Below are 16,402 nucleotides of genomic sequence, written 5' to 3' on the forward strand. Positions count from 1 at the left end.
TTTCTTTTGAGGGTTGGAAAACTCGGCCTACATATATGAGTTACTGTTGTATGTTGAAGTGTGGTGTTCTGGCAATAACAACCAAAACTGCTTACACTGTTTTCATAATCACAATCCTATAAATGAGCTTGGATGAGGATGACCCATATCCTAAGTAGCTTAAACTTCATAGAAGACACTGAAGTGGTCTGTACATTTTCCAGCTAATAGTGAGTTATGCAAATACACTTGCATTGCATGTAAGCATTTTAGTTTAAAATTAATGAAGCTTTGGACGGGCTTTCTGATTTAAGGTTGCTTTACTGCATTCTTGCTTTCTGCTTAGAATAATCTTCCCCAACCCTGACACAGCAAGCTTAAAGATATATACCCAGCTGTATATACCATGTTCATTACCCATAGCCCTTGTCTTATGGTATGATAGAGACATACCAAAGTTGTTTTGAACATAAAAGCAGTTGTGAATATTTCAGATCTTGAGGTGAATTACAGTCGTTACTGTGAGCTGTCAAAGGAGATGTGTTCTGGGTTTTCTAAGAAGAAATCTTTTCAGCTTTCCATGAAACCTGTCTATATTAAATTATTGCGACATTTCAAACTGAAAGGGTCTGTGGGTTATTTAATCTGTCAGTTTATAATTTTGTCCTTTTTATTTTTAATGGTTAGCAGTTGTAAGCCTTCTAAAAGGGAGAGTTGTGCTCTCCCTTGAGCTCATCACTAGGAGGTTTATGTAACTTCTGTTGGTAGATTAGATATCTTGATATTTAGCTGTGCTTAGAAACCAGGCATACCTCAGGAATAACAGTAGGACGAAATGATTCAAGACTTTGAAGGTGGAGATCTTGGCACTTCATAGCGCCATGAAAATCTCAAACTTGTGCGAGTGGGACAGTGTTTTGTTATAATCCTGAGCTCTGTAATAGAATGGGCAAATAGGAGGAGAACTACTCTGAGGGTTGCATGAGTTTATTAAAAAAGAATATTGAATACTTCTTGAGCTGAGCATGTCTTTTGATTGTGTTAGTGTTATTGCCAAAGCAGTGTCCTTGTTCTTGAGCAAGCCAGCTTGCTCATATTAAGGAAAAGTAGTTTGTGCTTTGATAGCATTAGACTTTCTGTTAACTCTTTTAAAATATTGACATTATTTCTCTATATACAAACTCATTCTAGTTTTTGTGTTGTTCTTTTTTTTTTTCCTTTCAGAATTTACATGTTTGACAGCAGAAGTTGGCTTTCTACTGTAGCAAGAGAAGATGTAAGTAGTAAAATAAAGAAATTCTTTTCTTCTAGTGTTCAAAAGCAACTCAAGACTATTTTTAAACATGGCTGACTACAGTTTTTGGCCATTTCTTACTGCTTTAGTTTGTGTATTCTTTTGTTAACAGTGAGGATTTTAAGATAGTCAGGAAACCTGCTAAATAATAGATGCTASTGCCTGCATGCTTTCAAGAATAGAGCTGGCAAACCAGAGGGAGACTATGGATGAATTTTCATCTCAGTGGGATAGGGAACTATATTTTAAATAAGTTTAGAAGGAATATTTATTCTCTCAAGGATGGAAAAACTCCTTATGGAGCATGTTTGGGAAAAGAAGGGCAGACTTATTGTGTGCGGAGTGGCATTTCTCAATGTTCTTTTTTAATGTTTCAGTATTACTTATTCAGAACCTTCCAGTGTCAAGTTTTGTGGTGGCTTTTTTTTGGTCTTCTATTTCAAATCAGGTAATTTAGAGAACACACATTGTATTTTCTGATGAATGTGAATCAAATAGGAAGCAGTATCTTGTTTCATTAAACAAAAACTCTGAAAAAAACTCCTCAAACTCATCAAATGTGATGTCCAAACGCTGGGATTAGCAGTGGTTTGCGTATAATTACTTTGTCATTGAAAATGTACACGCTGCTGTTAATAGGTATTATGGTATCTGTTAGATTAGAGCAGCCTCTTTTAATCGGATGACCTGCTATGAGACTGTCTGGTAGGCATAATGTGATCATGTTATTAAGGCCGTGAAGTTTTGGYTTTGTTTATGTACCTGATCCAGGTTGCTGTTCGTCTGGCTGTTTTGTACATATTTGAGTAATATATGTTAACAGGAAAGTTTGCATCAAGAGCAGCTTGATGGGATTATACTAATTGCTGATAGTAATGATGGATAGCAAAAACAAACCTTGTGCAAAAAACAGTACATGCACGAAGCTTTATATTAATTTATTCTTTACAGACTCTAATGCAAAATTGTTCCAAGACTTAAGACTGTACACATATATAACTTTCCTGTTTTGTGCAACATGGAGAAGAATAAAAAGCTATGTTACTCTGAGACAAGAGAAACAATAAATCCTTTTGACATAGTTTATGAATTGTGATGTTTTACTATATGTGGAAATAATTTCAAAATACAGTAGCGTTCTTCCAGAGAGATGGTAATATAACTGAGAGACAAAAGTTTATTGTTATTTAACACATTATCTGTAGGCAGTACTTGAGTTTTCTCTAGGAGAAGATGGGAAACAAAGCAGCTTTTTAATGGGAAACTGATAATAAATATGTAAATATCTTGGATAATTTGGAGTAGTGAAGAATAGCAAACTACCTTGCAAGTATGCACATTATTGTCTCTAGCAAGAGGAGATTTACCTATACTGGTTAACAAGATTTGAGGAGAATTAGGCTTAGAGCAGAGAGGTTTAAGCACTTCAGCCTATGGTAAGGTCTTCAGCAAGTTCAGCAAAGTGAATGTGTTATTTCTGAGAAGCTTCCCTTTGAGAGCACARTAGCACATTCAAGGGAAAGTGAGGTAAGCATGAAATTTGCTACTGTTTCTTTGCACCTAAAGTAAAAACTCAGAAAAAGGTTATAAACTTCTATAGTGTTTCCCCTAGAAAGCTTTTTTTAGCATGTAGCTATGTGTCCGTGGAATGTGATGAGGAACAAAGTATATCAATTCGTGATATGCAACTGTGGCTCATTTCTAGCCAACCTAGCTTGTTATTTCTTCTTGTAACTTGCGAATGTAGTAGGACTACTGAATATGTTTAAAGTTCTGCAAATATGTAGAGTGAGGTGAGATTTAAAAAAAAAAAAAAAAAAAAAAAAACAGTTTGGATTTGTTTGGAATGCCTGAGGGTTAACTTGTAACTTAAAGGTAAAAGTGTATTTATTTAACATTATAGTATGACCTTCTTGATACAGATATTACAATTTGGGGAGACTTTAAGATTTTGATACATTAGCTTCCAACTAACAGGCAGGAAATACTGAAACATGAGCCATAGCAAGCAACTAAAGTCAAGATCTGTAGATAGTGCTTGAGCAATATTAGTTGACAAGTTCCTTGAACTCTTTGCTGCCTGTAATAATGGCTATTTATATATATATATATATAATATATATATATATCTGACTCCCTACAAGATTAGAGAGCGTATTTATGTTATGAATGAGTGAGTATATACAAGCCAGATGCCACGAGGCTCAGTTTTTGAGAAGTGACCATATGACTTCTTTCCTAGGCTTAGTTTTCATTTCTTCAGGCCTCTTTCTGTTCCATACAAGTAAGCTTTTTATGTAGATGAAGGAATTTTTGCATAGAGCACAAATTCTGGCGGAAATAAATTGACAGTATTTTAAACTGTGTGTTGTGGGAGGCTTTCTTTACTTTGACTGCCTTTAGATTATTCGCTCTTATTTTAAAATAAAGCTGTAGGTAAGTTTTTGGTTTAGTTACAGAAAAATCTGTAGCTGGAGTTCTGTTCTAAATCTTTATCTTGATCCTGTCATTTAGTTACTATGACCTTGAGCAGATCACCTAGGTTTCAGATCATGGTTTCTTTCTCTGAAATAAGAATAACACACTTCTGAATTCTTTGTACTCTGTCTGGAGAGGCAGGTGTTTGCTTAGTGAAAGTTGGCTTCTATAGTAACTTAGCAGAAACAGAATGAGAAATAATAAAAAAGTAAGAAATCAAAACTAAATTCAGTATGTTTTAGAGAATAGTGTCTAAAGTTGTCAGTTGGTTCAGTAAGGGAGTGGTATGTAATTCTTCACGATACATGGCGAGTTGTATAGAAGCTGTAGGTGGTGATGACCTCATGCTGTAAACTGGAGGGAGATCCCTCTGCAGAGTAGTGTGTCTTAAGTGTAAACTGAACGAAGATCTTGAGAAACTGAAGAATATTCAAAGGAAAGCAAGATGGTTAGAAGGAAACACTCTTCACAGGTTTTGTCTTATCTGGATTTTGAACTAAGCTGGACAGTGAGCCTTAAAAAGGCTTAAAGATGACCCTGGAACTAGGGGGGGGGGGGGGGGGGAGGGGGAAGGGAGGGGAGAGAGAGAGGGGCTGTAAAGCAAAGGGCTCTGAAGTGTGAAAGGAATTTTTGTGATACTAACTTAAATAAAATTCCATCTCTAAAATGCTTAGAGTTTCAGAGAACAGTAAAAACATGTAAATGATTACGTGAAGAGACTTTTCAACATAGTTCTTTTACATTCTTGGTTTGGAATACTTTACTACGTAGAGAGCTCTGAGGAAAGTATTAATTAATATTAATGTATATTGAATAGGGAAGTACTGATGTTAGGAAAATGAGTTACTGGGAGGAAAATAACTCCTCCCCTCAACATTCAAAAAATACTATTTTTATTCTGACATGTTAAATTTATAATCCATTATGAGAAATCAGAGAGAGATACTTGAATAATTAGAAAGTAGAAATCTGAATATTTCTATGAATGATTTCATTTCATTTCCAGATATTAGAGCAACATTTCTGATAATTGCTGTATTTCAGATATAATTCATACTATTTTTAAATAATTTTGCAGTTGCTTGTGTCAGTTTATAAATACTTAAGAGTGCTTGTCCTTTCCTAGGGGGCTTCCTTATTCTATTCTTCAAATAAACAGAAAAGTTCTAGCTTCTCTGTCTGGCATTAGTATTATCTGCTGGAAAAGTTTGCTCTTCTATTCATGGACTTTTTAGTTTGTACAAAACTCCGAAAGAGATGGCAAGGGGAGCAGGAAAGAAATTAGTCCAAATCATTTTTGATTTTATTGTACCTGAAAGAAGTAGAGTGAACTAAGCATATTTCAAGTATGGTAACACCTTATTCTGAGGGGATTTCAGAGGTACTATCATTCATTTCAGTTTTTGGAAAATAGTCATTGCTTGTGCACGTTGAGCTGGCCGAAGTGACAGTTTGCTTTTTAACTTCAAGCTATGATTCCTACCAGCTGTCTTTGTTGTTTGCTCCAGATTTCTGGTCATCTCAGAGGTAGCAGTGAAGTGCAACTTTAGCACGGGAAAATGAGTGAGCTTGACCAGTTACGCCAGGAGGCTGAGCAACTGAAAAACCAAATCAGGGTATGTAGTCACGTAATCAATGGGTTGTGAAGTCACCATGCAGGTGAATTTTTTTTGATGTTCGTGTTCCAGTTATGGTGGGTTGTCCCTGGATGACAAGCAAAATGCTGTCTTAAACTTCTTTTGAGGGAAATTTATTAACTTGACAAAAAGAAATTTGAGGATAAATAGATGCACAGAACACCTTTCAATTTCTTCAGTTTTGTTCTGTTTTGCTGTTGTTGCAGGATGCTAGGAAAGCATGTGCGGATGCCACCCTGGCTCAGGTAAGTTTTCGTTAGAGGTCAACATGAATTACAAAATGTCCTTTTTATAGAAAGGGAAGAAGGTATAAAAAGAAGTCTTTCAAATTAATCCTTTGTTTCCGTTTATTTTTTTCCGCTTTGCTGTTGGGTGGCAAAACGCTTCCTCTGTAAATATGTGTGTTGATTATGCTTGCCCAGTTTCTGAGAGTGGTAGCCTTGAGCAGTCCTTTGATAGGTGACTTGCAGCATCTCTGCCACTCAGTGGAAAATAACACAGGGGAGCCTAAGGTGTTGATAATAAGGTCATACTATTGTGTGAGACCTTTTAGCCTGAGCTGTAAGACCTGCTGAGATTAACCTATTTTTTAATTGCAACATGGTGCCACACGATCTCTGAACCGTTTTTGACCCCCAGATTTCTGCATGTTGCTTGGTTGTCACATTTGATCCTATTAGCTTGGGTCTTAATCGGTCTGGATAAATTTTGATTATGTCTTTTTTAGTTGCATATTCAAAATACAGGACTACTTGAATCTGCATTGGAATGCTTGTGTAGATGTAATGTGTTTACTGTGTTACTTTGGGATTTATGGAGTGAAAAATTCAGTGTACAACCCCATTTTCACTTCAGATCACAGCCAACATTGACCCCGTGGGGAGAATTCAAATGCGTACTAGAAGAACACTCCGGGGACACTTGGCTAAAATTTACGCAATGCACTGGGGAACTGATTCCAGGTGAGTGCTAGTTATGCAGAGCTTTTCTGGAATGTGTGGACATGTAGATGCCACCTCGCACACTTCATAATTTCACTTACAAAATCACTTTTATAGTGCTAATAATCAGATTGGCTAATGATACGCTGTTCTTAAATGATGTCAAATATGTTAGCCTTAATAATGGAGGCAAGTGTCATCGGAAAGATGTTTCTTTCTGTGTGGACTTTTTTTGTGTATGTGTTTGTGTTAATGTGTGTCTCTGTTTTTTTCAGTGACGGTATTTATCTGTTCTTTCTTGTCCAGGCTTCTAGTCAGTGCCTCCCAGGATGGCAAGCTTATAATTTGGGACAGCTATACTACCAACAAGGTAGGATTAATTAAAATTCCTTTGTAAATACAAAGGACTTGACTTTTGACTATATAGACATATATAGACAAATTTTGACTTAGTCATAAATCAAATTCTGACAACTCGAAAGCATTGAAATCTGCATAGGAACTCCATCAGAGCCCTAAGTGTTATGGATGGAAATGCGCAACACTTAGTTTGATCTGTTTTCAGATCACAGAAGCATTTATCATCAGAGACCAAGAAATAATCAACATTTTGTATGAAAATAGTTAGACTTACACATAGCCATGGTGGTTTAGAGCATAAGAGCACAGATTTGACCTTTTCAAACAATCTTTTCCTGTTTAGCTCATGTTACGGCCTTGCAAATGTTTCTGTCAATTCACTTAAGCAAATACTGTGCTGCAGACCAGGAACAGAAACAAATAGATAAAGCAGCAACTCCTAAAATGTTGAAATACTGCTCTACTCATAGCTTCAATAAAGAGTAATAATGCTAAATAGAAATAAATCCTTTTCTCTGTCTTTGTTCTCTCACACAAGGCTGCAGACAAAAGTGTTCTAAATGGCTGCACTGCACCTTGTCAACTGAGAAATAACCCAAAGTAATTGCTATATGCCATGATTTCTGTATTAGTATCTTTTTCAAACTGGAATTGGCAGTTTTGTTTTCTGTACTTGCAAGTCAGTCTTTTCCTGAAGCTCTAATAAATCTAGCAGACCCCTGAAACAGACTGTTTAGCTTTTATGAGATTTGCCAATTAGAATGGATTCAGGGAAAGGAAATTGGAGGGTTTAATTACAGCTTTGGTTGATGTTGCAAGATACATAGGCAAGTTACCCTTAAAATACTTTGATATTCAAACAGCCGAAGATATTTTCTTGTGTGATTTTTTTTTTTTTTCCCTTGCCTGCTTTTTTTGACCAAATATGTGTGGCTAAAGAGAGAGGGAGAGAGGACAACTTTCAGGTAGTGCTCTCCTTATCAAGTTTTTGTTGAACTGATTGGTGTCTCTGTTTCAGGTGCATGCTATTCCCTTGCGTTCGTCTTGGGTTATGACTTGTGCATATGCCCCTTCTGGAAACTATGTGGCTTGTGGTGGACTTGATAACATCTGTTCCATTTATAACCTGAAAACTCGTGAAGGGAATGTACGTGTCAGCCGTGAACTGGCTGGTCACACAGGTGAGTGCCTGTTTTGAGGATGAACAGAGGCATTGAAACACATGGTGAAATCTTCTTGTTTGTTTTCCTTCCAAGCCTGTGGCACTCCAAAGCTTCATTGAAATGCTGTTTTACTATCTAGTCTAGATAACTTTTTGTTAAACAACTCATTATAATTGGTATTAAAACCATTATGTGTTAATTCCTCTGCTATTTTTTGGACTTTCATAACTAAATTTTCTCTCTTTGTTAAATACGGTTTCTAAGTAACTTTTCTTTTTGTTTCCAGCTTTATCATTTTGTACACTGTTGCTTTTAAGACTCTTCAAATGTTTTTGTGCCCTTTAATTATGGGAATCAGAAGCTTTATCCAGCTTTCAATGTTTTAAGTGCTATGGTATTTACTGTAGTAGCTTGACAGTGCTTTCCTTTACACTTGAACAAGCAGTGCTCACTTTAAGGTAGAATATATTGGTAGTGATTAATTGCAGCATCCTGATGCAGAATGTACCATAATATGAGCAAAAAAAAAAAGTTGATGCAGGAAAGTCCTTAAAAACAAGAGTTGTAAGTGTGGACGAATTCAACAGACCTTTTCTTTCAGAACAAACCAGTCTTAACTGTGTTCTTTAGGTCTCAAGAATAAGGGAGATGAGCAGTTTAGCAGCAGCAGTAACATAGAAAATAGAAATTGCTTTTATTATTGACTGGTAATAGGTGTTTTTTGTTTGTTTCCTTCAAGTGACATGGGAAACTTTCCCTGAAAGTTGAATGACTTCTTGAACTCTCTTGAACTCAATTGAAAATGAAAGCACTGGCTATTTAGTAGTCTTTTCGGTATCACACAGAGTCACAGAGTAGCACCGAGTCTGACATACAGATCAGCAGGCTTCTGCTTTCTTGTAGAATCAGTGGTATCTCCTGCAATCTGCAAAAGGGAATCAACTGCAATTAGGCATTTTTCTTAATTTCAGCTCTGAAGCTGCACATGATCTTTGTGATCCCTTTTGTTCTGTGAAGAGTGTAATCCAGTGTGCAGGAAAGCAGGTTTCTCTTGCTTTAGAGGCTTCCAGCTTGGCTCTGGAAATAAGCCCTGAATAGTTCTTGAGGAAAAAACATTGAGTGGGCTGTGTCTTGCTGGAGGAAACTTGGGTTACTCCAAAATGCATAGCTATATGTTAGTGATTTTTCTCATATGGAGAAAAATAAAAGAAATATAAAGCAAAGCAGGCTTAATGCTTTTTAATCTTCTCAGCTGTCTTTCTAAAAAGCCTGACTTCAGGTATCTTATTTAGAGGAGTTATGTATCATCTGGGTGGAGGGAGAAAAGCAGTACTGATTTGACCTTCAAAATGACGACTGTGATGTGACCAGTAAATGGATTTTTAGGAAGGGAGAATTGAAGTGACTCCTCAGCTTTATCTTACAGTACGTGGCCTTGTTCACGTGTATCAAGATCTTGAGAAATGCTATTGTTATAGCTAAAGCCTTATTTCTGTGATATTCTAGCTGCTTACTGATCTTAGCATTATAGACTATACTTGCAGCTGGGGAAACATGGATCTTTACCTTAGCATGAGAGGCAGAATTTTACTGTAATGCAAGAGACATTGAAGGATTACACTTGAATGTAAGGTTCATGTAAAATTTCCTTGAAGGAACAGTTTTAATGGGCTGCTCTTCTGTTGCAGAACTGAGCAAAACTACCAATAAGCCTGTAACAGGTTTTCATATGTTGCTGTAGCCTGAATGTTTGGTGTTTGTGCTCTATAAAGCACAATGATGTAGAGATGATAATGGTAATCACGTTGGGTTTGGCAAACTAAATCACRAAAAGTAAATCACGTTTAGTTTGGTATGTGATCCTTCAGTAGATAAAAAGCACAGAAATATCCCAAACCAGCATTGAAGTCAATTCATTGATATCACAGTTGCAGACATCCAATGCATATGCTCTGCACTGAACAAGAGTGTAGGTTTTTTCAACAGCTCCATGATGCAGCCAAGGTCATGAGCACTTGTTGATCCTGGATGTAGTGTCACACAGATCCCCTTTAGTGTGTGCAGTGTAGGGTTATATGCACTTCTCTCCAGCTTGACATGTAGATCCCAGATCTCTTTTTTCTTCCTTTCCCCTTTTGTGTTAGATTAACCTGCTGTGGTGTGCTAGTGTAGTGGTTGCATTGAGCATGGTCTATAAAGAGTTGTTTTAAAATTCTGTATTATGTTTTAAGCTCCCTGGTTCTGCATAAGAGGAAGAAGCAGCTGTTATGAAACAGTAATTTTTTTTTCTTCATTGACTTTTTTTTATTTTCAGGATACTTGTCATGCTGCCGCTTTTTGGATGATAATCAAATTGTTACTAGCTCTGGTGACACCACCTGGTAAGCAGTAAAATTGTTATGTGTTAGTAATGGCATTTCACAGTCAAGTTTTACTGGAACAAATCATCATGATAAAGTGGAGCAACTTTTGAAGACAAGAGAAAAAAGTCAACAGGTCCATACATCCTCAGTGAGGGTTTTTTCTTAAAAAGAGAGAGAGAGAACATCTGACTCAGCTTTTGCTGTAGCCTTACCAGGGCCGTTTGGCCTTAGAGTAGTTTAGAAAATGAAGCCACTCTTGTGTCAGAAGAAAATTGTGTATAAACAGACATGAGGCTTAGTCATTCTATTTGCCCTCTGTTTTTTTAAACTCTTTTAGATAATGTATAATAGCATATACTTCTATCAACAACAACAATCTACAAGAGACAGCTTTTTAATTTCTGCTCTCTATGGCTGTTTTGTAAACATAGAATAATTGAACAAAGAATGTCTATTCTACCTGCAGTTCTTTTCTTTTTAGTGCTTTATTGTGCTTTTATAAATGCTACAAATTTAAATTTATAAAAAAGGTAACACAATAGAACATCAGTTTTTATGAAGTATAAATTTCATAAGCGGAGGTTCAATCAAGAATTGCTGTCTAGCTCTTTGAATCAGACACAGAAATGGGTGTATGAATATGCTAATTTTTGCATTTCTAATTATTCTTTTAAAGCGCCCTCTGGGACATAGAAACTGGTCAGCAGACAACTACATTTACTGGGCACACTGGCGATGTCATGAGCTTGTCCCTTGCTCCTGATGCCCGGTGTTTTGTTTCTGGTGCCTGCGATGCCTCTGCCAAACTGTGGGATGTTAGAGAAGGAATGTGTCGGCAAACCTTCACTGGCCAYGAGTCGGACATCAATGCCATCTGTGTACGTACGAGCCGCAGCTGCCGTCAAGGGAGGGCAGTTCATAATTTTGTTTCGCCCTCATCTCAGCTGGGAGGCCTCTTCTGTGTGCTGTGCTCTCTAGTTTTGCAACACTAATTGATAGCTTTTGCAGTTCACTAATCGATAGCTTTTGCAGTTGAGGAAAATAGCTGACATTTCTGTAATTTCAGATTCATTGAGGTAAATGCAAAAAGTGACTGGTTATTAAATTAGCATGGCTTAGTGTGTGCATGCTCTTGATTACTTGGTCAGTTTTGCCTGTATCTCAATAAAGAAGAGCTCTTCATTGCTGCTTTCTGGTTGCGCTTGATCTATGCCAAATATATTCATTGAGTGTGCTTTGGCATCCAAGGATGCCTTCCTAATTTTCAGCTTTGTAGTACTGCAGGGTTTGTGCCTGAGTACTAGATGAGAAATATCTTGTGTATTTTGGACTTCTGTCTGCCAGACATAAAAATATTTTGTAGCTTTTCAGTAGTTTTCTTGTTTTATCAGCTACTCTGAAATTAATCTGAAATCTTATGTCTTCCCTCCCTTTCCCCTCTTCCCAATTAAAGTTCTTCCCAAATGGCAATGCATTTGCCACAGGCTCGGATGATGCCACATGCAGGCTTTTTGATCTTCGGGCTGATCAGGAACTTATGGTTTATTCACATGATAATATCATCTGTGGCATCACCTCTGTAGCATTTTCCAAGAGTGGACGTCTCCTCCTAGCTGGTTATGACGACTTTAACTGCAATGTCTGGGATACACTGAAAGCTGATAGAGCAGGTAAGTCTGTCCGATTTTAAATACAATAGAGTAACCAACTGAATGTGCAAGTAGAGAGGTAAGGCTAGTAGATCTATGCAAATGTCTCAGCTTCACATGATAATTGAGTTGCAGCAGATCTCTATCTTGGCAAATAAAATCAATGTGGGTATTTAAATCTTGTGCTTCAGAGCATTACAAAATAAAATTAATTGAATAAAAAAAGATAAAACATTTGTAACAATCCAGTTGAATTTGTCTTGTATGTTCAGAAGTCTTGTAAAATACTAATCAGCCTGTTTAGGGAGAGAAAATACATAAGAGCACATGTTTATACTATACTTATAATGTTGCCAGCAGAATTTTCATTTATGGCAGTGACTTGGCATTTCATGACAAAGCGAGGGTCATGAGATGTGAAATAGACAAGTAAAAGCCTTAAATACCGCACTGTAAGTTACTCCCTTGTAAACTTACCTGGTTCTTTTTATCTTTATAAAAGCGTTTTAAAATCCAAGCAACACTTGTTTGTTTTTTTGGATATATGCCTGCCTGATTCAAGCATGGATGCCTTAATATTATTTAAACTGAAAAATGAAATGCTCAAAGCAATGCATTTGTTGCATGTTCTTATTTATAGGTGTCCTTGCCGGTCATGATAACCGTGTCAGTTGCTTAGGTGTGACTGATGATGGAATGGCAGTGGCAACAGGATCGTGGGACAGCTTCCTCAAAATCTGGAACTGAAGTAAGTAGGCATCGAGTTAATGAATCTTCGTTCCTTCGTTCCTTCGTTCCTTCGTTCCTTCGTTCCTTCGTTCCTTCGTTCCTTCGTTCCTTCGTTCCTTCGTTCCTTCGTTCCTTCGTTNCCTTCGTTCCTTCGTTCCTTCGTTCCTTCGTTCCTTCGTTCCTTCGTTCCTTCGTTCCTTCGTTCCTTCGTTCCTTCGTTCCTTCGTTCCTTCGTCTTTTTTTTTTTTTTCCCCATTGTGTTCTCAATGCTTTTCTGACCAGTGAATAAATGGTGGTGTTTTACTGATGCTACAGACACACAGTTCAAATCAGAAAATCTTTGGAAGGGGGGAGGAAAAATATCTGCTGCTTTTAGGAGGCTACTTGCTTAATACCTGCCATGGTTGCGTGAACAGGTAAACTATTTGGCATAGTTTAGCTCGTGGAGCTTCTCGAGAGGGTCCAGAGAAGAGCAACCAAGATGATTAAGGGAATGGAACATCTCCTGTACGAGCTGAGGCTGAGTGAGCTGGGCCTATTTTGTCTGTGGAAGAGAAGGCTGAGAGGGGATCTGATTAATGTGTATAAGTTCAGGGAGGGAGAATGCAGGGAGGAAGGGGACAGGCTGTTTTCACTGGTGGCCAGCGATAGGATGAGGGGTAATGGCCATAAGCTGGAGCACGGGAAGTTTTGTCTCCAGGTGAGGAGGAACTTCTTTACTCTTAGGACAGAGCAGTGGAACAGGCTGCCCAGGGAGGTTGTGGAGTCTCCTACTCTGGAGGTCTTCAAAACCTGCCTGGATGCCACCCTGTGCCAGATGCTCTAGATGTGCCTGCTTGAGCAGGAAGGTTGGACTAGATGATCTCTAGAGGTCCCTTCCAACCTTGAATATTCTGTGATTCTGTGATAGTTTATTTTCCTGATAGGGATCACACTACAGTGTTTTAAATCTGGGTTATTAAATACATGATATTCTTGCAAATGATGAGATAATGGCTGAATGTGCCAGTCTGTAGGGAGAACACTGCAGCTTATTGAAGTGCAACTCATGATATGTCTTTCTGTGTGTCAGAAGAGCAGCGGACTCTGTGACTGGAAGAACTTTCCAGCGGTTGAAAACTAAAAATGATAGCATATCCAGTCTGACCATACTAACTTGGACCCCCATCCTCCCCAGCTCCAAAGGGCAAGATTTTTTCCTTCTCCTGTTGCTGAAATGAAGAGCACAATTACCTTTCCAAGAAGAATTTCTGTGGTTGTAAGCAAAATGAAATTGTGTATTCCTTTGGGACCATTTTCTTTTATCTTGGGAATTTAAAAAATGAAACACTATCATAAAAGCATGACCAGAAGATTAACTTGATCATAATCGTGAAACAGTTAGCTTTCACTGTAGTTTCCAAGTTGAAGTTAAGAACTTTGTTTTATCTCACACACGTGCAAATTTTAGTCATGTTTGTAGCAGGATTTTTTCCAAGTTTCCTTTTTAAATACATTTCTTCAATTAAGCAAGACAAAGGAGTCATAGCCCAGAGAATCCTGGGGGGTTGTTAACATTGTAAATTTAGTCCCTGATTTTTTTAATTTCTAGTATCACAGATAATTGTTGCACAAAACATGGCATATATAGGATAATGTTAAGAAGTAAGGTAATCAAGCACATGCTGTACAAGGTAATGAATGCTTGTTTAAAGAATCCTTTCACCTTTTATGGGCAACAAATGCAGTTTTTTGGTGTGTTCCCTCCCTTCCCCCCCCAGTTTCGCCCCTTTTTTGTGTTGTTTTTATCCACTTAGGTTTTTGTCCACTTGAAAGGGCAGTTTATATATACTAACACTACCCTGTAGTCTCAACAACCAGGAATCTCTGTTTTCAAAAGAGACCTATCCTACACTTGGGTATTGAGTCAATTCTTTGTGTATGAAATGATGTACAAATCAATGTTTTGAAAATAATGATCTTGAACTTTCTAAGTTAAACAAAAAAAAAACTTTTTTTGATTGTTTGCCATATTGGGTGGGTTTACTCTTAGAATCGCATGCTGTAGAAATGCTAAAAAGTGCATATTGGACTAAGTCCTTAGATGTTTTTTCTTTTAAAGAAATAACCTGTTTAAAAACTGTAACCATTGTCGCTGTATTCATCTATTGTTGCTACTCTGTGCATAAACATATGAAGAACTCAAGTACAAAGCTATGCACGTTTTGGAGTAGCGTGATAAATCACTTTGTGTTTTTTTTTTTGTTTTGTTTCTCTTTTTTTTTTTTAAAGAAACAGCCTGTTCAAACAATCGCTGTCAATGATTCTGGGGTGTGGGAGGAGGGAACCTAGACCATCTTTATAAATCAGTTCCTTACCGCCAGTTCCTCTTGCAGGATGAGTCCTTTGCATCTGATTAGAGTCACTTTTGTAATGAGCAGGTTTTCCTGGCTTTCTTTTCAAATAAAACATTAAAAGAAGCAGCATTTGGACAGCAGATTGTTCTGTTAACGTTCCTATCTTCTCACTGTAACCAGAAATGTTCCTCCCTAGCAGCAGTAGTAGCTTTTCTCCATTTTGTTTTTTTCTGCAACATTCTGTACAAAAGTGTGCTGTAATTGTGCATTAGGCCTGGATTTGGCATAAAAGGATGAATTCCCCTTTTCTCTTTTATGAAACTACTCTGTAGAGCTTTCTCCATGCCCTGTATCCCTCTTCACCTTTTGTATTTAATTTTAAAGTCAGTGTACTTCAAGAAAGCTGGATGCAAGATAGATACTATATTAAAATGTAATGTTATTTAAGATGTAATAAAGCAGTTTGACATGAGTTTTGACTGATCTGTGTTGCAGCTTATTATTCTACCACAAAGCTCCTGGCAGAGTTTGAGTTATGAAATCAGAAAAATATATGCTGCCTCAGAATAAAAATGTTAATTAGTTTCAGTATTTTAATATAGGGGTTTTTAATGTGTTTAATGGCTAAGTGGGCAGAGCATGCAGTGTGTTGGAACTATTGATTTGTCTACCCATAAAAGCAAATTTGTGAAACCAGTACTTAGGGAGGTTAAATTGATTAACAATTATTGCTCAGCTTGAGATATTATCTATTTTAATAAAGTCAGTCCTCTTAATTCAACCAAGAGAAGTTCCAGTCCCATGTCTTGGTCTCATCCCTACCTTAGAAATTCTGAGTCTCCATGGAGAAATCTTCCAAAGCTGTGAGGAGATGGTGACATTACTACAGTAGCAGCTTTGACTGTTTGCTTTGGGGTTTTGTGGATGGCAGGATAATGGTAAGTGAGCTTGTGGCTTGAAATGCATAAATTTTGGAATTTAAATTTAGTCTTTTCCAATTCCAAATGATACAGCTGTTTTTTTCCATTCCCTCAGTATATTTTTACTGCAGCAGATGTTACTGTCTAGTCTATAACAAAATCAGTGCAGATATTCTGTCTTTTCCTTATCTTTATCCATGTCAAATTACTTGCTTTGTTGGGAATGCCTTTGCTGGCAGTAAGATAGTAACTTCTTCTGTCAAGAGGCTAATGTGCAGTGTGATGTGTCTGAAATGCTAACACTGGACGATATCTCTATTACAAATAGTGCTGCCGTTAAATATGAAGCCTTACATGAAAACAGGCACACATTTAAGTATGTATCCAGGAGGGTTTCCTGTCACTTGGGATTAAGTCTTGAGTTTTTAGTGCCTGTATTTTTAGGGTGGTCTTGATCTGTACCCACATCAGAGTGGCTTGCACAGTCTCAGGATTGGGAATCACAATAACACAGTGGCCCTTTCTGTATGTTCTAGCTTAAAGATAACTCTGG

The 16,402-nt window shown here is 37.4% G+C and overlaps 1 protein-coding gene across 4 annotated transcripts in view; it reads left to right on the forward strand.

Moving 5' to 3' along the window:
* Positions 1-15,154, forward strand: part of GNB1 (G protein subunit beta 1) — a 26,635-nt gene extending 11,481 nt beyond the window's left edge. For 3 of the 4 annotated variants that reach the window (XM_026050976.1, XM_026050974.1, XM_026050975.1), the window contains exons 2-12: positions 1,204-1,255; positions 5,260-5,367; positions 5,595-5,633; positions 6,244-6,350; positions 6,636-6,699; positions 7,708-7,870; positions 10,167-10,233; positions 10,892-11,093; positions 11,669-11,885; positions 12,505-12,612; positions 13,666-15,154. In XM_026050976.1, coding sequence (XP_025906761.1) covers positions 5,311-5,367; positions 5,595-5,633; positions 6,244-6,350; positions 6,636-6,699; positions 7,708-7,870; positions 10,167-10,233; positions 10,892-11,093; positions 11,669-11,885; positions 12,505-12,611 — 1,023 coding nt within the window. In that variant the 5' untranslated portion in view covers positions 1,204-1,255; positions 5,260-5,310 and the 3' untranslated portion in view covers position 12,612; positions 13,666-15,154. Of the gene's footprint in view, positions 1-1,203; positions 1,256-5,259; positions 5,368-5,594; positions 5,634-6,243; positions 6,351-6,635; positions 6,700-7,707; positions 7,871-10,166; positions 10,234-10,891; positions 11,094-11,668; positions 11,886-12,504; positions 12,619-13,665 lie in introns of those variants that run through there. The other variant, XM_026050977.1, reaches the window with a different exon arrangement.
* The last annotated feature ends 1,248 nt before the right edge of the window (positions 15,155-16,402 follow it).

The sequence above is a fragment of the Nothoprocta perdicaria genome, unplaced genomic scaffold (genome assembly GCF_003342845.1).
Source record: "Nothoprocta perdicaria isolate Ctin4 unplaced genomic scaffold, notPer1 scaffold_72, whole genome shotgun sequence".
Taxonomy (NCBI): Eukaryota; Metazoa; Chordata; class Aves; order Tinamiformes; family Tinamidae; genus Nothoprocta; species Nothoprocta perdicaria.